Raw genomic sequence first — 22,405 nt, forward strand, 5'->3', positions numbered from 1 at the left:
TTTGAAGCTATAAAAATACTCATCTAGGTAGTTTAAAACAGGACTTACTGTCTCAGTCTGGGACAGAAATACTGTTCGCTTAGAGTTGATATTTTGCATCTGGTTTGAGAATCAGGCTTAATTAACATGCATAGAATTTCATTCCACTGATTATTCTGATCTAAATCCAAAAAACATTAATAAATTAGGCGTGTAGCCATGAAGAATTTGCTGTAGAAAAGCATATTACTTTTCTAGATACAAGATATAACAATTTAAGAATTTAAAAATTCTGGGAACTCACAATTTTTGTGCTAATATGTAAAAATATTTTGTGGCCTTTAAGAATGTCTGTATATCTAAATGGTTTTGTTCATTTTTTAAAGCTACTTCTGCTATATATTATATCTAAATGGATTATAATTGAAGGAAATTAAATTACTTTGGTCCTCCTTGGCAGGACTTTGTGTAACTGTCAGTCGTACTGCATTGCATGTACAACCACGATGGTATTTTGCACTGTGCTATGCAGAACTATGCAGAAATACTTGAGTTAGCACTGAATTAGCTGGCTTCAGAGCTGGATAGATTAATGGGGGAACTGTGCCATTCTAACTGGGCACTGAGTTATCATAGCACAAGCTAGCGCCTCTCACTGTCCCCAGCTGTGCAGACTGCTGTCTCTCAGGAAATTCTAAACCACACTGGATTGTGCAGGGCAGAGGTACACTTTTGCGCACTTGAAGAGAAAACAAAATACATTTTTTTTCTTCTCCCCTTTTCTGCTCCTCTTTTTCTTTTGACTCACATCAGCTTCAAGGGAAAATGGTACACCGCATGATAATGAAGGGGCATAAATGAAGATTAAGATTTCTCTAATCCTTTCTCCCCTGTAGTACATCTTACATCTTCTCAATCGTTTTTAAGTTCTGTACTGAATTATTTTTCCATAACTAAATAATAATAATAATAATAATAACCATTAAAAATATAATGCTATTATACTACCAAGAAAATTGACAGGGGAAGCTAAGTAGCTTAAACTGTTTTTGGAAGCTAATGGAATATCAAATTGATAGAGCTCTAGCAATGTTATTTAATAAATTGTCCACATGCAAGCTATTGCACAGTAAATGTACAAAAAGTTTTTCCTCCTACTTTCACTAGTACACTGGATCTCTATAAAGACTGCATCATCTGGGATTGTGGACAAATGGTCAGAAGAATTTTAGATATGAGTGGGTAAACTAAAAAGAAAATGAAAATAATTACTGATGAGAAATTAACAGTGTATAAATGTAACTCATAGTTTAAACTGTACTTCAGGAAATTGAAGTATTTCCTTTCACTACCACTTTGATTTTGATGAAAGAAAGGAACTCATAAACCACCTCAAAGGGATACTATTCCAATGTAGCTTCCTTTTTTTTCCCCTTCCAGGCTTGTTTGAAAATTGATTAGTGATACTAAATAGTACCTTTTTATTTTTATTTATTTATTTATTTATTTATTTTAAGATTGGCCAGATCTGGTCTTTAAAGCGTTTAAAAAGCAATAAGGAGAAACACATCAGCATTTTTAGATCATAACTATTTACAAATTCATATGCTGAATTTATCTCATGATTTGACCACATTATGGAATATAAACACACAAGCGTACCCATTTTCTTCTGTGATAAGGCATTTAATTTGTCTCAGACTAAAATTTTCTTCAGAAAGATGCCTACCTCTGATTTGAATATTTTGAAACCCTTATGTGCAGCTAAACTACTTTCTTTCTTATTTTGTTTTCCTCCGACTAGGAAATAAAACCTTGCAATGCGACTAAATAGTGACACAAGACAAATGAGACTCTACATTTCAAAAAGTTGTTTCAGGTACATATAAGGTATTAGGATTTTACTCTAACTTTTAATTAACTTATTTATTTATTTATTATATTCTGGGTACAAAACCCTTGAAAACTGCATTGTTTGTTGTTGGTGGTGGTGGTGGTTTTTGAGTTGCAATACTTTCATAATTTGTAAAAATTCTAGGCTGCTACTTGACAATGCCACTGTTGTGCACAATTCTGAGATGGGACATATGTTAAGGATGAAACTGGAGTATCAACAGAATGAATGTATTATAAAGACCATACTACTGGTCCCAGCATTGAACAATTAACTGTTCCTCTTTTCATCATTTAGAAAGCCCAGATGAATGATGAAAATTATGGAGTTGCCAGGTCTGGAAAGTAATTTTTTTTTTAACTGAAAGTGGAATCACTCTTTCCTGAAAAAAGAAATACACTTCAACTACGAAAGAGATAAGGAGACATAGACAGATCAATGAGTATTTTCATACTGATGTGAATTGGTACTCTTAAAGAAAACTCCTCTATGCAGCAACATAGCGCTCCATGCTTTCTTTCTGCAGAAAAGAAAGGAGCAAGTGACTGAAAGAAAGATGAGGAAGAGCCTGGAAAGTTTCTGCAGATAAGAACTATGAAAATGCAATCTCACAGCACAACTGTCTGTATCTTTTTATTTATTTATTGTTAATTTATTTATTTCCTGTGTGATGAGAAATGCAGCAAATATCAGCAGAATGCCAGGAACTGTGACTGCATATAACATTTTGGCTAATAAGCCCACATAAAGCAAGTTAGAAAAAGTGCTGCATAATTCACTAAAGATAGAACTTGTTTTATGCTTTCCTCTGCATGCTCTTAATTCTGCTGGAAAAGAGATGGTGGTGTGTGTGCCCGAAGAGTTTCTTCAGCTGTGCAAATATACTAGCATTCCATTTCAGTGTTGCTTTAGGAAATAATAATTTAAGACATTTTTGAAGAAGGAAGATCATTTTGGTGTCTATGGCAGGCATTCAACATAAGATTCCCACAAGTGTGTGTGTGTGTGTGTGTTCATTCCTTACTATATAATAATACATATAATTTCTGAGACAGTCAGAGACTTTGCACTCTGGAAAACCTTTAACTTTTTTTCTCATTTTCCCCACCTCTTTTGGTTGAGCATCACTTGAGAATTGGGGCAATTCAGTGAAACTTGAACTCCCTCATATTTGCAACACTAGTGTAGGTTACAACCATATGGAGCTGAAAGGCTTTCATTACCAAACTATTTTTTTCAAAATTTTCATCACATTTATTATAAGTTTTTGGTTGTGCTCTTCTCTTTCTGCATAACAGCCTTACATAATGAAAAGGCTGAATCTCAGATACCATGGAGATCTCAGGTAACTTCTCCATTCCAGAACATATTTTTCAGTATGACCAGTCTGATGACGTTGCCCAACATACCTATGGATTTAGAATAAATAAATAAATAAATAAATAAAAATAAATAATGGCATTGGATTGGAAGCCTAAAACCCATGTGAAAAAAAAAATTAAAAAAATCTCATCAGTCAAACAATAACTTTGTTATTAGGAAATACAAAAAGCTGGTAGCAAAGCATAGAAGAACTGGAAATAATTTTCCATTACTTCTTACAAACTTCATGTGGGTTTTGTACTGGGGACCTGATCCCAGGTAGCTTCAAAGCTGCTAGGAAATCCCTCACGTATTTTAAAATCCATAGTAATCTGAGATGTATTGACTTCAAAACCTGGCTATAAACATCTGGAGAGAAAATGACTTACAAATCAGACATACATACATGGTCTCTAGCTGAGTTCTGAGAAAGATGAAGTTGACTGGCAAGCCATCAGATAGTTTGCATACAAGATGTTTAAAACCTGTGGTCTATGATAATCTACCCAAAGTAAAAGCAAGCCATTCACAAGAACCTATGTAACAGACTGATGTGCAGAAAGAGTGTGTGACTTTAGAAATCTAGACTGTAATTAAACAAAACCCCTTTGACAACGGGACTCTGGAGGACAATGACTTCGGAGCGGTCCTTGAAGGGTCCCAAAGAGTTAGCACGGAGTGCCTTAGGCGTGATCGTTGCTGCTGTACCTCCCAGGGCAGGGAGAAAAGGGGACTCTCCAGCTCGTGCACCTGCACGTGGGCACACGTCCGCATGTTTAAGCTGTCAGCAGCGCGTTTCTCCTCGCGTCAGCTATCGGGAACACCTACAGAGTCTCCAACATCCCCCCAAATCCACGCCGCCCGGACGGCTGCGGGCGGGGCAGCCGCCCCAAAACCCGCCCCTCTCCCCCCGGCGGGAGCACGGGGAGCCGGGGGGCGGCGGGGGACGGCGGGGGGCGGTGCTGGCCGCCCTCCCGGCCCGGCCCCCCGCAGGGGAAGGGATAAATCGCAGCCGCCCGGTCCCCGCCGTCCGTGTGCGGTGGTGGCGGTGGCGGCGGCGGGGGGGTTTGGGGTCGGGCTGCCTGGAGGGGGGCGGCTCTCGGCGGGCACCGCCGGCATGGGGGCCGGCGGGGGGCTGGGGCTGGGGCTGGGGCATGGTTTGGGGCAGGGGCAGGGGCAGGGGCTGGTGGCCGTGCTGGCGGCCGTGCTGGCGGCCGTCGCGCTGGGAGGCACCGGGGCGCTCGCCGGGCGCGTCCTCAGCGGTGAGTAGCGGGGCCGGGGGTCGGCGTCGAGGGGGTTTCGGCGGCCGGGGCAGTGGTGACAAAGCAGGGGGGGTGCGGGAGCAAGGCAGGAGATACATGAACTTGCAGGCTGGCGGCCGGCTGGTGGGCGTGCTGGTGGGCGAGCGGCTTCGTGCTTGGCCAGCCCGGCTTCCCTGGGGCTCCCGGAGTAGTAGCCCAGCGTTTGGTGGCCCGGTGGTGGACTAGTGGCTGGCCGGCTAAGAGTGACCTCGGCTGGACCAGTGCGCCCAGCAGAGCCTGGACCTGCTGGGATCCCGGCTCGGCAGAGACAGGAGGCTCAGCGGCCAAACTTCTGCATTAGCCTTGAGTTGGCTCCTGGCACCATGGGGTTTTCTTGTACAGTTTTAAGGCTGCCTGCCTGTCTTGAAATGTAGGCACTGCTTAAAACCAGAGCGTGGACTTGCTATGTTGTCGTTCTGAGAAACAGCTATGCAGTGAGATGTGTTTCAAACGACAGGGAATGTTTCTTCTCTTTGTAACATGGGTGGGAGGAGGAAGTAAACTACTAAGGATGTACAGCATATGTAATTTTGTTATGTGTGGGTGTATCTACAGCTCTCTCAAAGTGGAGAAGAAAACAATACTTCAGAAATCTGTGAGGTTAAACTTAGTGTAAAAGCTTTAGGATCCCATCGTATATTTCCAACACAGAGAAGTATATATGCTTGGAAGCTGCTAAAAGTAACAAAAAGGCTGTTCTCAGCTGGGCTTTGGGTCAGATCCTCCAAGCTAAAGCTAATGGGCTCTTGGAGGTGTGTTGGGCACACAAGCAAATCCAAACATTTATCTTGAAACAAAGATTTACACACTTGGCTGCACTTATCATAGAATAATAGAATATCCCAAGTTAGAAGGGACCCGTAAGGATCATCAAGTCCAACTCCTGGCACTGCACAAGTCTACTCAAAATTTTAGACAATGTGACTAAGTGCACAGTTAATAAGTCATGTGTAAATCTCTGTCTATGCAGGTACGAATGTTGTCTCTTCATAAATTGACTGCAGAACAATGCAATTTACTTTTATATGAGCTGTCTCACAGACTGTGATGGTAAAGTGTCAAGGAAAGTTGTAAGGTTTTTGGTAGTAAGCAGTTGGTTGCTGATTGCAGGCAGTTTCCTTCTTAGTTGCTAATGCAGTAGTCACTGCCCACTGCAATGATGTCCTATTTATTGCAAGTTCATGTGCACAGCTGAGGTGTGCTTTTGTGTGTGAGAGAAATTATCTTTCAGGAAAAATAGTTAAGTAGCAATAGTTTAAAACATTTTGAAAAAGCTTGCCTGCCTAGAGTGTACCCAGATGTTTAATCCCTTTCTGTTAACATGTAAACTGTGTAGTCATATACAGTAGAGCAAAACTCTTAGTTTAACAATTTGAATGAATAATGTACTGCACTTCGTTGTTGTAAGTAATAGTGAAGGTGGCTCACCCATGAGATTGCACTTTGCTTTTAGTATTCTTAGTATGTCTGGAGGAAACCTGGACCCTTAATCTTCTACCTGAATCTTGTGCATTTAAGTGACACATACAGCACAATGAACAGAGGTCCAGCTTTTAAAACAGTGTACATAATGTGTACCACATAATCAAACAACTCCTAGGTGCACAAAAGACTTAAGGTTTTAGAGAGAATACAGGCTATACCCTGTATATCAGTGAATTATTTAAAAGCATGTGATGAGTCTCATGTTTCTCTATTATGCTAGCTAATGTTTGGCTGATTTAATACAGGAGATTTGAAGTCACTTACGGAAGAAATCCTTTATGTACTATTAAATATATTGGCTGAAGTTGTATTCAATAGACAAAGGGAATCCATTCTAGGCAGTAACTGTCAAAGATATTTAGCATGCTTATTTCCAGAAATACTGGCAGGAAGGAGGACTGACTGTTTCCCACCTGAACCACACCCCTCTCCTGCCACGTGCACATAGATAGGTCTAGTGCAACTACTAGTCTGCACTCTTTCAAGCAAGAAATAGTACTGTTGAATTATTGGACAGTGTTTGCTGTCCACATCACTTCAGTCTAGCTTATCTGTATACAATAACCAACTGTTTGGACTTAAACAGGCTTCCATTAAATGTAGAAGTCTACATCTTATACAGAGCTGATTCTGAAAAATCAGTAACTTAGCCTTCAATCATCATAATCTACAGTAAATGCAAATCTCTCCACTTTCCTAATATGTTTAAAAATAGAATCCCTATCATTCACATTAAAAAAAAATTAAACTGACATGAGTACTGGTTGAAATTTGTGGAAAGGCTCCCAGTAACTGCAGTAAGTTTCCAGCAGTCCTAGCAATAATCGCAAAATTGCAACCATTTTGCCCACAGAAGCAAGAGGGCACAGAAGAAAAGGTCTACACTTTCAAAATGCTATTTCCTTAGCTAAAGGTTTCCTGTTTCTTTTTTTCCAAGCATGTTAGTCTTCCTGTGGGTAGATTATTTGCACCAGGCCATTCCTATTTAGGCATTATTTCTGTCATCTTTAATTTGGCAATTGCTAAAGAGAAGTTATGCCAGTGTTTTGCAATTCTTAATGTCACTAGGCAGATGTATTGAGCAGTGCTCACAGACTCCCTATCAGAGTATCTAGTCTTGCCAGGGAATTGATTTTTAAAGAAAAGGATCAAAGCAGGCTCAGGAGAAACTGCTGAGTCTGCCTTGCTGTCCCATGACATCATGAAGAACATAAAGTGATGATAATGCAGTTTGCAAAGATGCAATTACTTTAAGTATCTATTGGGCAGGAAAGATGCAAGCTAATCTTATTACTAATCATTTAACAGCCTATGTATTAATCATAAAAAATATACTTTAATGACCACCATTTGCTGTCCTTTTATATTTCTAAGGCTTTTAATTTTTTTCTCTTAACTGTGGCAATGTATCAATAACAGGTTAAGTATTAGATACAGTATTTTAGAGCAGTATGTGTCTATTTTGGTGTAAAAGTAATTGAATATATAGAACACTGAATAAAGTTGAATATTTGTCAGGCCATGAAACAACAATATTTTCTTAAACTATAGGCTCATTTGCTTCAGATACCTTTGAGGATGTAGATGTGTTCGTTTGCACAGTTTATTAACTGGATTTGAGATAGCCATAAAATCATTAAAGATATATTTTCATGGGTAATAAATTGGATAGACGTAACAACCCCTTTCTCAAAAGGCAAAATTTAATTTAGTTCAGCTGGCTTGGACTGTTTATGACACATGAGTTTTGTCTGGCTTTAATATCTTTCAGTAGTTTTGGTAGGCAAAACCTGCTGGTTTTAGTAACATGGTCTGTTATTTTTAAGCTACATTGATAGTTCAGAATTTGGAAAAGTGTTATTAGAAAAAACACTGCATGTTTCATCTAGAAGAGATATGGTGTTTGTTACACAGCTATCGCATGTGTACTTTGTTGCAAATGTTCAGCATTTGGTTCCATACTGGAAATATATTTTTTTTTAATGGAAATGCATATACACGTGGTACAAGATATTTTTGTTTGATTGATTTAAACATAGAATCACAGAATTTCTAGGTTGGAAGAGACCTCAAGATCATCTAGTCCAACCTCTGACCTAACACTAACAAGTCCTCCACTAAACCATATCACTAAGCTCTACATCTAAACGTCTTTTAAAGACCTCCAGGGATGGTGACTCCACCACTTCCCTGGGCAGCCTGCTCCAATGCCTAACAACGCTTTTGGTAAAGAAGTTCTTCCTAACATCCAACCAAAAACTCCCGTGTTGCAACTTTAGCTCATTCCCCCTCGTCCTGTCACCAGGCACGTGGGAGAACAGACCAACCCCCACCTCACTACAGCCTCCCTTGAGGTACCTCTAGAGAGCGATAAGGTCACCCCTGAGCCTTCTTTTCTCCAGGCTGAACAAGCCCAGCTCCCTCAGACGCTCCTCCTAAGACTTGTTCTCCAGGCCCCTCACCAGCTTTGTCGCCCTTCTCTGGACTCTTTGAAGCACCTCGATGTCCTTCTTGTAGCGAGGGGCCCAAATCTGAACACAGTACTCGAGGTGCGGTCTTACCAGAGCCGAGTACATTGGGACAATCACCTCCCTAGCCCTGCTGGCCACACTGTTTCTTATACAAGCCAGGATGCTGTTGGCCCTCTTGGCCACCTGAGCACACTGCTGGCTCATATTCAGCTGACTATCAACCATCACTCCCAGGTCCTTCTCCAACCTGGCAGCTCTCCAACCACTCATCTCCCAGCCTGTAGCTCTGCTTGGGGTTATTGCGCCCCAGGTGCAGGACCTGGCACTTGGCCTTGTTGAACTTCATGCAGTTGACCTCAGCCCATCGGTGCAGCCTATCCAGATCCTCCTGCAGAGCCTTCCTCGAGCAGATCGACACATGCACCTGCGTGTCATCTGCGAACTTACTGAGGGTGCACTCAATGCCCTCGTCCAGATCATCAATGAAGATATTAAAGAGGACTGGCCCCAGTACTGAGCCCTGGGGAATGCCACTAGTGACCGGCCTTGAACTGGATTTGACTCCATTCACCACGACTCTTTGGGCCCGGCTATCCAGCCAGTTTCTAACCCAATGAAGCGTACGCCAGTCCAAGCCAAGAGCAGCCAGTTTCTTGAGGAGAATGCTGTGGGAAACGGTGTCAAAAGCCTTGCTGAAGTCAAGGTAGACCATATCCACAGCCTTTCCCTCATCCACCAAGCACATCACTTTGTCATAGGAGATCAGGTTCGTCAAGCAGGACCTGCCTTTCATAAACCCATGCTGACTGGGCCTGATTGCCTGCTTGCCCTGCAAGTGCCGCGTGATGACTCTCAAGATAATCTGCTCCATGAGCCTCCACTGAGGTCAAACTAACATGCCTATAGTTTCCTAAGTCTACCTTCTGGCCCTTCTTGTAGATGGGCGTCACATTTGCTAGCCAACAATCAACTGGGACCTCTCCTGATAGCCAGGACTGCTGATAAATGATGGTAAGGGGCTTGGCCAGCTCCTCTGCCAGTTCTTTCAGTATCCTCAGGTGGATTGCATTTGACCCCATCGACTTGCATACATGTAAGTGCTGTAGCAGGTCGCCAACAATTTCCTCGAGGATTGTGAAGGCCACATCCTGCTCCCCATCCCCTTCCACCAGCTCAGGGTACTGGGTATCTAGAGAACAACTAGTCTTGACGCTAAAGACTGAGGCAACGAAGGCATTAAGCACCTCAACCTTTTCCTCATCTCTTGTCACTAAATTTCCCCCCTCATCCAGCAAAGGATGGAGATTCTCATTAGTCCTCCTTTTCATGTTAATGTATTTATAAAAACATTTTCTGTTGTCTTTAACAGCAGTAGCCAGATTGAGCTCCAGATGAGCTTTGGCCTTTCGAATTTTGTCCCTACACGTCCTTACAACATCCTTACAATCCATCTGAGTGGCCCGCCCTCTTTTCCAAAGATCATAAACCCTCTTTTTTTTCCTAAGCTCTAGCTACAACTCTGTTCAGCCAGGCTGGTCTTCTTCCACACTGGATCATCTTTCGGCACGTGGGGACAGACTGCTCCTGAGCCTCCCTGCTTGAATCTGTGGAATTGAATAGGGTTGTTAGCACCTATGAAGTGTTATACTTTGGGTAGCTTTGTAGATTTCTTTTAATAAGCATAATTAATTGCTGGGGAAACAGAAGAATGAGTATATATTGTAAAATGCCAAGGAGCCTGTTGCTTGCAGGAACAGCATTGCTAGACCTATGAGAGACAGAAGGGGGGGAAGTAGGTCTGACATCAGTCTTTTCCTCCTTCACATAAGAAAAGGGAAGGCAACTTGCAATTTTTAGGGGGTTGTCTTAGCAACTCTGTCAGCACTTTATATGCATGATGAACCCCAAGGACAGTGCAACTATACACTGGCTCCTTATCCAAGCAAATGTCTGTCTGCCATGATCATTCCTGTGATATGTACCCATAAAGTTCACATGATCAGAAGAAAGGAAAACAGTTATTACAGGAGAAGCTAAATGGATCTCAGGCTTTAAATTTACAATGTGCTAGATATCTGAAACAGAACTGATGCCAAAAAGTAGGTATGTTTCACTTAAAAGAAAGAAAAACTGTCAGGGCTTTAATGATTTGATGGGGGGGAGGGGGGGTGAGAGAAGTGCTTGTGAAATACTTAAAAGATTTTTGTTGCCTATATATCACACAAACCAGCAACTAAAACTGCTTAATTGTTTCATAAAAAGGGATATTTATTTTCTAGTTGAATGCATTTACCCTGTATTGATTCATATAATTGTAATTGTATGTTTTTCTGCATGGATAATTAGAAGCTAATCAACATTTCACCATCCATAATGAGATGGTGATATCAAGCTACTTCTTCACAGCTCTGTTAGCAGTGTACCATGTGTGCCAATGCTGATAAGCTAACTAGAAGAAATAAATGTGTGTTATTTTCTTTGTAAAACAAGTGAATAAACCTATCACTGCTTGGAGAAGATGACAGCCTTTCATGAGGGCAGGTATTGCAATTCCCAGTACATCTAAAATAAGCTAGTGTCATTTTAATTGTGTGAGCCAGATGGAAAAATCCAGGTGTTAGTGAAGGGGGCAGTTATAACTAATGATCTTTAATTGCCAAATCAGCACTGCCCAATGCCATTTTACAAACAGAACTGTCACCTTCTGATGGCTTGTTTTTGTAAATGTGTAGGTCTTATTTGTCTGAGAGCAGTTGTTATTCAGAAATAACCCATTCAGCTCCCTGTCCCCAAAAGCACTTGGCAACACAACAGCATAAATAACAAATGCTGGTATTTAGAAATTTTTTCAGCAATAAATAAACCAAAAATCAATTCCCATGGCTATAAAGAGGAAAATAAGACCTGGATTGGACTAAGACAAATGCTTCTTCTGTTGCTCTGTATTCTGTTCGATTGTACTGAACTGCAGTGTGAACAGTATAATGCAGTATCTTTTCTTACAACTTTCCTCTTCCCATTTTCTTTCTGTGCGTTAGTTCTAGAGATGGGTGTTTGGCAGGTATCTGAGGCCTTTATCATCATCTTTGATTCACAGGATATGGAATGGTTAATAGCTGAAGATAGACGCATAGGTAGCCTCTATAAAATGACAAGTAAATTCTTCCTGTTCTTTCTGAAACACAGGCCAAATAATCTATCATTTTACATGCTAAAGCATAAGAATTTATCAAGAAACAGATTCTATTATGAAAATTACTGTAAAAATTCTGGGTCATAGATAAGTTTTGCTTAAGAGAAGGACAGCCTCTCTTAAGAATCTTCACTTATGTGATAATGACCATATGATAGGCACTTGGACTTTCTGCCTGTACAAATACCTCCCTGAAGTACAGCTACCTAAAAGACAAATGGCCCTCAAATATTTTATATAAATACTTAAAGGGAACTCAGAATCTTTGAAAGGTTTGTTTGTTTGTTTGTTTTTAAATAAACATCACTTTAGAGAAACTGTATTAAGGTACAATACAGTTAAGTTATAAACCCTAAGGTATAAACCAGTTAAGGTATAAACCCTAACCCAGGAAAAAAGCTATACATCAATGAGTGACTATTCTCTCTGCAGACTTAGATATGAAGAAGGTGGGAGGAAAAATGTACCTAATGTGCCAAAAAAGATTCACCAAAAATTGAATTCAGTAGACTGGATGCATACAAGTATGATGCAGTAAAACATGAACAACAACATATCAAAACATGACCAGCAGCTGAAACAAATCAAAATATGACTAAATGATACAAGGGACAGTTGATGTGATGTATCAGCTTTGAATCAAACTGTGACTAGGAAATTTTCATTCCTTTTAGCCCCTACTGACTACATTCTAAAGTGGGACTTGTTGTGGAACACCCTCTGTCCTGCATACTGGTTACACAGCCTTTGAGGTCAATGTGCTCACACACACAAGTTTAAGACCAAGCCTGGACTTCATAACACAAGGAGAAAAATATATCTAGCCAGTGGAATGTTTTGGTTAATTTACATTGACTTCCATCATGCTATTATTTCATGATCTCTTTTGCAGAAGTCCCTATGTCTTTGTTACTTTATTTTCAGAGGCCTCCATCAGCCTCATTCTGGCCTTTGGGATTCTGGTTAGTGTTAAATGTTCCACATTTCTGTGCACCAAATGTTCCTCTGCTTTTTTCTGCTGAATTCATTATCTAGTAAAGAAAAAAGTCAGTATGAAAACAGGGGACTTTCTACAGCAGGCTTTGTACATTCCTTTGTTCACTCTTTACACATGCTATGCACATTCATCTACTGTTCCCTGCAAATCTAGGTGAACACTAATGGTAGCTGAAGTGAGCCATGGACTGTTGGTTATTTTATTAGGTTCAAGAGGAAGGGAGATGGGATTTACCAGCAGGGAGCTTGTCTTTTATCTGGGATTTCCAAAACCTCAAGCTGAGTCACGTTCATTACTCAAAATAACCTTTGTGCCCTTCTTGGCCAATGGGTTGTAGATGGAACTGAGCCTGTGCACTTAGAGACGTGGCTCTTTTGAGATGGGTACTCTATTAGTAATTTTTGTCCTCAGTGACATCATCATGAATTCTGTCATGGCGGACCTAAAGGAAATTACTGATTCTGTTTAATGAGGCATCATTATTAAAACATAATGGAGGCATAATTGATCAAAATACCAGCTGAATATTTGCTTGTTTCTCCTTTTCTCAAAGGATATTTTTTTTTTCTTGCAAAATTACCTACAGAAATAGTTTAACTAAGTATCAAGTATTCGAACTAGATTTGGTTCAATGTTACCATTATTTGAGCTAGATTTGGTTCAATGTTACCAAAACATTATATTATGGAGCTGCTGTGTGACACCCAAGGATGAAAACTGAGCCATATGAATGCAAAGGTGGTTAGCACTTCTGAGATCAAGTACTTGCTTTCTTTAGCTACAGAGAAGGTGAGACAAAGTGAGAGAAAAGGAATTTAAATCAGATTCTTTGCACTAGGCAACTTGAATTACTAAGGCTAAGCGGGCTGAGGGAACAAGGCCAGAGTTTTGTTGTATGGCTGGTGTATGCAGGAAAGGGAGAAAAACGTAATCACCTTCAGATTTGCTCTCTGATGAGGAAACTGGGGAGACCTAACCTTGCAGTTTTGCAGTGCAAGAATGCGAGGGAAAAAAGGGAACATTCTGTCAATTAATTGTTGCTTCAACATACCACTCTTCCCTCAACAGACTTATTAGAGCTCTGGTGTTGATGAAAAGTTAAGATGTGGGTTTATGTCAGCAAGCCAAGTGCATGTTTTTGCTTTTCTCTATGCCTTCTTCTGACTGGGATCTGAGCAGCCCTGCTTGGGAGAGTGAAGGTTGCTCAAGGATTAAGGAGCTAATACACTCCATGTAAAGAAGGGTATAAGTACTCCACATCTACAGATACGGTAGTTTGAAACATCAACTTGTCTGAGCATCTGTAAGGTATAACAGTGAGAATGAATTCTTAGATCTTATTAATTGCACTAGTTAGATCTTTGGTCTCCTGTTCAAGGGAGGAATAAACACATTTACATCTTTTTTTCTTTCTGGATGTGCTGTGATGAAACAATGTTTTCTTTCAAGTTTGTTTTTTCATCTCAGACAGCCTAGGGCAAACTGTGTGGAAGGGTTGCAAAGGCCTAACTTACTATGCAAAGTGAATAAATATAGGTATCTTTTCCTGATTCATCCAATAGACTTGCTTTCAAAACTATTTCTATTCAGTTGTGATAGAAAATTGGAATTAAAGTAATGTTGAAATAGCAAATGTTGCTTTAGGATTAACATTAACAAGAGTGTTGACTGCCATAAAGATATTAGAAAAAGTTTAAATAGCCTAGAGTTAACGTTTCCATACTTATCTCCTTTACAGTGTGGTGCATTCTGTCATTTTCACTAGCAAATTGTTTCTGCTTTGTAGTTCATAAAATAGTAGTGAGACAAAGCTGTAAAAAATGAAGCTTGAAAGCTTGACATCTCAGTGTGCTCTGAGAAGAGCACTAAAATGTTAACTGATTTGCCAGCTATTAATGCACAACTGCAGATTGCCATTAACACATTGAACTAGCTCCACAACAGCAGATAAAAGTCTCCTTTAAAAGAAGAAAGAAAAGATTCATAGGGGGTTATTACCTAAACACAGGAACTAAATTAACTGGAACAAAAAATATTCACAGCTTCTTCCAGAAAGCTTACTACTCTGCATCACACTTCATTCACGCAGGTTAGGTCTTAAGCACAAATATTTCTTGCTGTTTTCCCTGCTTGCTGTTTTCTGTTTTTATTTTGATGTATATTCTTGCACAAATGATCAGCCTGTAAAGTGGAAACGCTTCTTAAATTTTATTTTATGCATATGTGTGTGTAGAGGGCAACAAATGAAAGGGCACTGTAACAGCCTACCCAGGACAGTGGTCACAGCACCAAGCCTACTGGAGTTCAAGAAGCCTTTAGACAATGCTCTCATATACATGGTCTGGTTTTTGGATTGTCCTGTATGGAGCCAGGAAATGGACTTGATGATTCTTGCAGGTTCCTTCCAACTTGGGATATGATTCTATGAAAGAGAAGTAACTTAAAAGTTAGCTTGTATATGAAGTTTCACTTGTTCAATTTTTTAGTTTTATAATAATGAATTTTAGAGTTAACAATGCACAAATATCTGCAATAACAATATTGTCTACAAAAAAAATGGTTCAGATCAGTCTGAATTATATAGGAATAATAGCGTACAAATCTTCACACAGAGGTTTTCACTAACCATTTTAGATAAACCCTTGGGTACGGTCCAGGCCTTTACTTCTGTATTCTGGATGGTGCCAAGAAGGCTCAGGGTGCATTAACAGTGCCAAGCTGTTACTGGGCTTCATGAAACAGCATCATACCAAGTGTTGCAGTAGCACCTATTACACGGTTTGCTGCCACTGTACCTGTCTTTCTCCCAGCTCTATACAGTCCCATGTTTTCTTCAGCTTGGTGTCAGTGATGGAGCTGTTAACACTGGTCCAATATGGAAGGTGCATCAGCATACAGTGCAACTTGGAGCTTATGGGCACACACTCTACAGCAGCTCAGAAATGGCACGTGCTAGTTGGCACCCTAAATTTCCTTGTGGCACATGCACCTGACTGGAAGACAAGTACACTGAATAAACCTGGTCAGTTGGCCAGCAAGGACCCATTTCTCCTGTTGGAGATATTTTGTTACCTGAATTTGCTTGTTTTGTTACCTGAATTTACTACTTAATGTCAAGGAGAACATGTGCACCAAATGAAAGATTTCTATAGGAGTTTTTCTAAAAATTGTCTGGGAAATAGAAACAGCAAGATGATGGACAAAGGAACCTCCTTAAATCTGCTTATACATCTTGAATTAAAGCTTTGAATTCAATCTTTAGTTACAGGGATGGGTGTGGTCCACTTCCTTATAAACGATTACTGTTTTACATAATTCAGTGCTAATCTTGCACTCTTATGTACATATGTGTACTTTGGCGATAAGCCATAGTCACTCACCCAGTGATGAGGATCAGAATGTTGAACAGCTCCTTCCTCATTGTGCGCTCCATCCTGTCAATGATACAAAGCTCCTGGGAAAAATAAATTTGTGTTAACACTAGGAAAATTTGAACTGCAACATTATATATAAATGAGTTGAGCTGTGATTTCATATGCAGCTTTCATTCTTGTACTTCACACTTTTGAGCATTTAGACTTATCACTTTGTTACTTTGATAATAGGGGGTCTTTTTTCATTTTGTTCAAAGCAGTCTTATGAAGAAACACATTATTTTATATGCATCTGTAATGAAGTGCCTTCACCTTGATTCTTCAGCACCATTGCCCAGCTAGGACTATGGCTCTTTCTACATTCAATGTTACAGGAAAATAAATAAATAAATAAATAAAAATGTCTGGTTTATAAGTAATTTAGATAATGTCTAGTAGTTCTTATTACATTGGTATCCTTGAATAATTCTTATTTAGTTTGAAAAAATGTAGGAGAGTTTATTTCGCAATGGTAACAAAACAGACTGGAAAAACTGATCTTTTAAAAGGTGCTTAGTTTATTTCCTTACATACTTTTTAGAACCCTTCCCATGTCCTCCAAATAAACTCACTGGAGTCCAGCAGCAGCAAAGTGAGCTTGCTCATACCACATCTTGTATATGTTGAATAAGCTGTAGAGAATCTCTCTAGTTGAAATTCCATTTCAGAAAAAGGGCATCTGTCTTTCTCAGCCTAATAACTGGAAGGAAAAGACATTATTTCATCATTTGTCTTTTTATTTATTTATTTTTATTCTTTACAGACAAAACTCTGAAGGGCAAGAGAAAACCTTTGTGAATGCAGTAGATCAAGTGATTTTTGAAAGCATCTTAGGGATTTTTTGTGGTATCTGGATAGTACTGCAATATCTGCTAATGTCTGGAGCTTCTGTTGGCTGTGTTAGGAGTGTGGTTGTGTTAGGAGTGTGGCTGCCACCTCCAGCACCTCTTGTTCCTGCTCTTCTCCTGCCTGGTCCTTGGAGTCCAGCCTGGTGCTTGGGGTCCCTGCCGGGGCTGGGCGATGTGGCTGCAGCTGTCCTATTTACAGGTTCAACCTGTAGCAAAGCTGTGTCCCACAGACACACAGACAGGGCTGGTCACACAGACTGCTGCAGACAAGGCTCTGCCTTCAGCAGCACCCACATGTGGGACCCATGTTATAGATAAACAGACAGCTGTGTCCACTCCTCCTCAGGCTCACAGAGACAGAAGGGCCCTAGTGAAAACAGGTGTGCACACACACACACATAGCACTCTTCAAGCTCACAAGCATGCACACATTAGCAGATCTCTCAAGCACCAGTAAGGCCTTTTTCTACCCAGCACCCTGCCTGGCACCTGTGCCCTCGAGTACCAGCACAGTCCCTCTGTGTATCTAGCACCCAGCCTGGATCCTGATCACAGACCCATTACCCACTTCACAGGCATCCTACTTGCCAGCTGGCCCATCTTGAAGCTCACTTTACACACTCGTCCCTCATCTACACCACATCTGCAAGTCCCCTTGGGCATACCAGCACTGAACCTCTGCCCTTGCCCTGGACCTAATGCCTCTGCTACTTGTTGTCTGGTTCAGCTTAAAGTTTGATGATGAATACATGTGCACACCCAACCCACACCAGGCTGGGGAAGACACAGACACTTGCACCCCCTAGCAGCTGTCACCAGGTGCACAGGCTGTGACCCGTGGCCCCACTCCAGCTGCCAGCATGTAGCCCTGCACTCGCCTCAGGTTAGCCTTCCCCAGAAGCTGTTTTTTTTGGGACATGCGCCACTCCTGGTGGTGGTGATAGGGGCCTGGCTTAGAGATGCTGCCTGCTCCAGGAGCTGATGCTGAAAGTATACCTATGCACAGGACAGAGAGTGAGAATACATAGAGAAATAATTAAGGAAAGATTTAATAAGAAGACAGTACAGACTGCAGTCATGAGGTGCAGGGTTCAGTCAGGCAAGCATACTGACTGGCCCCATTTTACACATGACTAGCTGCTTTTATACCCCTTTCTGTTTCCTCCTTGTTCCTCCCCAGTCTCTAACCCTGCACAGTCCCTCCGCAGTGAGCATCATCGCACTGACTCCCTCCCTCCCCCAACATCCTGGTCACCCAGGTTTGCATCCTTATCAGTTGCTAAATCCTGTTTACATGGAGTTTCTTGATTGCCCTGCAGCTGGTGTCCAACAAGTATTTTTTTCTTGTCTTTTCCTCTATTACATTTGTCTGCCAGTTTTGCTTATGTATTTTGTTCATGTCTCTCTTTTTTTTTTTTTTTTTTTTTTTTTTTGTTATTCCTTTTTGCACTGAAGAAGTAATTGATCAGGTACCCTTAGATAAACCAATGCTCTCTTTCCATATACACTTAGAGGTTGTATTTAGAGATGCTATAGTAGAGAGTAGCTATGAAGTCCTTGTAAAAGCAGCCTCTCAAGGTCAGAACCAAGAATGTGTTAGCTTCTTCCTGCCACTAAAATTGAGAAGTTTAAATTTTTTCCTGGTCAAATAGTTTTGATTACCAAATAGAAGTGGAGCTGGCACATTTCAATGAAATAGATACAAAAAGCTACTTTCCAAATCTTAGCTTTAACCAAAGTACCTGATGGTACAGTCATTAAAGAAGAGAATATTTTTCTAGAAGTCGGTGGGAGTTTTCAGTTTCTCAGAGACAGTTTAAGAAACCTTGGGAAGAAAGCCATAGATTCCTATGTACTAGTGGGATATGAGCTATGTTACATTCAAGCTAAGGTTTCCAGCAGTGTCTCTGTATCACCATAAGTCCTTCCACAGAGGTGCTCAAGAAAAAGTCTACTCTCCTTCTACATCACTGTATTCATGCTATGCTGTACTTTTTTCTTCTTCTTCTCATTTGTCATATTTGTTAATATACTCACCCACCTTTTTTTTTTTTTTTTTTTTTTCAGGTCAAAAGGTGTGCTATGGTGACTTCAAACATTCTTGTTACAAGATAGCTTATTTCCAGGACTTGTCTAGACGTGTGGGTTTTCAGGAGGCCCGCCAAGCTTGTGAAATTGATGGCGGGGCTTTACTGAGCTTAGAAAGTGAAGCTGAGCAGCAACTAATAGAGAACATGTTGCAAAACCTCACAAAGTCAGGCTCCGGGATTTCTGATGGAGATTTCTGGATTGGGTTGTGGAGAAGCAGTGATGGACTAGCCACCTCAAGTGCTTGCCCTGACCTCTACCAGTGGGCTGATGGAAGTGTTTCACCATTCAGGTAAGTCTGTAAAACTGCTTCTTGAGAAGGTTTCATGGAAAGAAATGGAGGGTGAAATGCCTGGCAAGTCTTCGGTAGAGAAAGAAGCAGAAAGACTTGCTGCCCCATGAAGTTAACAGCATGACTCCTTAAATTCTCCAAAGGGGAGCTGGCAGCAAGGGTTTTCAAATTCAATCTGTGAAAGGATAGCATAGTGTAGGTCCAGTCTAAAATTGTCTTTATTCCCATTTCAGACAAATTCTGCAAGACTGGCCTCCTCAGATCAGGCAGGCAGCCAACAAGTAATTTAATGCATGTTATTTAATTCAAATCATTCCAGTTTTACCCTGTCTTTTGATAAAACTTTAATTTCCTTAAGAAAAAGGCCAGAATAACAACAGCTCAGAGGAGCAGGTAAGAGTCAAATGGGAATGAAAATGGGCAAGAAAACAGCAGAATGTTATGCCTGCAGTGATGATTTTGGCCAGATTTTTATTAATAATATTTTTAAGATCCAGGTATTTGTAGCCTAGGCCCTAAACTCCTTTCACAGAGGTGTTGTGGGAAATGCAGCTTATCTTTGTAGATGGTGGGGCCACTGGGGTTGACTTTTCTTCATTGATATTAACTGCTTTCCTTGATGTTCTGATGAAATTTATCATCAGCTTTTAACATTTTTATTTATGTGTACTGCCAGAAATTGGTACACAGATGAGCCTTCCTGTGGAAGTGAAGCCTGTGTTGTGATGTATCATCAGCCAACTGCAAATCCTGGTCTGGGAGGGCCATATCTTTATCAGTGGAATGATGACAGATGCAACATGAAGCACAATTTTATCTGCAAGTATGGCCTAGGTAGGTGACACTAAAGTCATATTTCATAAATGTGACCCTTTCTTAGAAAAACAATGCCTCTTGTTTTATGAGGGAAGCTGCAAATGTCATGTGATAACACCATTAGACCTGCCCATGATACTGATTCCTTTACCGTGTGAGTGGTGGAGTTGATATTAATAGAGGATGTTATGCATCTATTTATTGATAATTTAAGTAAAACTACCTGTATGCAATAAGAATGTTTTCAAGGTTAGCTTCACTATCACGCCTTCTCAGGTTTACTTCAACTCATTCAGTAGTTTATTCTCCATTAAGTATATTAAATGGCCATTTTCTAATTCCTCTGCTTGCTGTCAAGTAGGATGACAAGAGCATCTCTTGCGCCTATTGCAAAAAATTAAACCTCATACCTCTGATATTTTATACCAATGTATGTATATGAGAACTATTTCTAAGAGTTTTGGCTTAAAGAAAAAAATAGCAAGTCCAGAACAGCAGGAAAAAAAATCTGCATTTACACTTGTAGATTTGTAGATACAAAAAGCAGATGCACACTAGTTCAGATAGTGACAGAAAAAGACAGATCTTAGGCAATTTGGCTGTACTTTCAGACATGACATAGGTTCTGTATAAGTCAGCAGAGGAAACATGAACTATAACCTAGAACACAGTGCAATCAGAACAAGGACATGAAAAATAATAATTTGTGGTGTGCCTGCTTTTCAAAAACTAAGCTGGAAGTCAGAATGCATTTGAAATCATACTCTTAGTAGCTATTTAGCCCACCTAATTCGGCAGTATTTCCTACTGTTTTCTATATATTGGAGATGATACATTTGTTTTAGAGATTCAGGTTATTTTCTTCCACCAGCTTTGGTGGATAGAAAATTGTGTCACTGTCTATTGTCTTAATGGTGTTAAAAATGGCAATTAATATTGCAAGTAAATACTGAATACTTGGAAGGTTTGATATATTCACACACTTAACACCCCACTCTCTTTTGTTTCTTCTAAAATTATTAGTGTCTATTATTTGTCATTTGTCTTTTGGTGATTGGTGATCATGTTGGTCATACAGGCCATTCAAGGAACTGTGATCTGCAAAATTCTATCACTTCCACAGCTGATCACAATTATTTTTGAAATAAGAGAATAAAATAAAATAATAACAACTTTTATTATAAAAATAGCAGAATAGCAAAATTATAACATCCAAAAATGTAAGTTTGATTAAAAAGTCTCAGTTTCAAGCATATTTCAATCTTTAAAAACAAACAAATTTAAGTGGAATAATCATTCTACAATAGCGAACTACTGACCAGCGAACTACTGAACAGCTGTGATCTGATAAAGACATTAATTCCTATTGCTTTCTCTATCAGAAAAAAAAAGTGTTGGATATTTTGAGTTTCCAGAAAACAAACTGATAAAAGTAACAATGAAAATGAATTTGTTTTTTTTTTCACCATGTATAAATAAATCACTAGTGTATAATGAGGAATGTTACATCAATAAGGCAAACAATAGACAGATTATTATTGACATTATTATGTATCTAAATACACTAATGCAAAATCCTAGCTATTTACTTTTCATTGGAATTGTGCTTGTCAGCAAAAGACTATTCTCCAGAAATATAGTTTTGTATCACATGGAAGAAAAGAATAGATGTATACATGTATATAAACAGGTACATAACATTTCTTTCACTACCTAAAGAAAATACCGCAGTGTAAGAAAATTACATTTGCCATCTAAAACCCAGGAAGACTTAAGAAAGACCCTCCTGTTCTCTCCAATAGCTTCAGTAATAGCTTCAACTTCAACTATTAGTAATAAAAAAAATGCAGCCAATTTACTAGGACTGTTATGGTGACATGTGGACATTGAATTTCAATTTATTATCTGAGCGTGTTGTTTTTCACAACATTCCTGTCTGAGTATGATACCAGTCATAGGCCAAAATGGAGAGGTTGTGTGTGTTCATGATGTAGCTGCATCTGATTTTATCAGTAGCAAGTTCAGAGTAGTCCTTCATTGGGCAGTCTTACTCAAGCAGCAACTACATTTCTGGTAGTCACTTTCATGTTTAAGCATTTAAGCATTGTTGCAATGTCCAGTCTGGCTTTAAATCATATTGTTCATTCACTGATCTTAAACTTAATTATAGGTTGGTAATTGCAACCACTTTTAGTTCCTGTCCAGCTCCTGTAGGTTTGATTATACAATCAAATTAAAAACTCATCTCCTTTTCTGCTGTCTAGAG

The 22,405-nt window shown here is 39.9% G+C and overlaps 1 protein-coding gene across 5 annotated transcripts in view; it reads left to right on the forward strand.

The window, feature by feature from the left end:
* Positions 1-4,301: 4,301 nt before the first annotated feature.
* CHODL (chondrolectin) overlaps positions 4,302-22,405 on the forward strand; it is a 37,529-nt gene continuing 19,425 nt past the window's right edge. For all 5 annotated transcript variants that reach the window (XM_084532871.1, XM_084532868.1, XM_084532869.1 and 2 more), the window contains exons 1-3: positions 4,302-4,497; positions 19,011-19,323; positions 20,000-20,157. In XM_084532871.1, the coding sequence (XP_084388997.1) occupies positions 4,353-4,497; positions 19,011-19,323; positions 20,000-20,157 (616 nt within the window). In that variant the 5' untranslated portion in view covers positions 4,302-4,352. The remainder of the gene's footprint in view (positions 4,498-19,010; positions 19,324-19,999; positions 20,158-22,405) is intronic.

Source organism: Aythya ferina (assembly GCF_964211825.1).
Source record: "Aythya ferina genome assembly, chromosome: 1".
In the NCBI taxonomy this organism is placed as follows: Eukaryota; Metazoa; Chordata; class Aves; order Anseriformes; family Anatidae; genus Aythya; species Aythya ferina.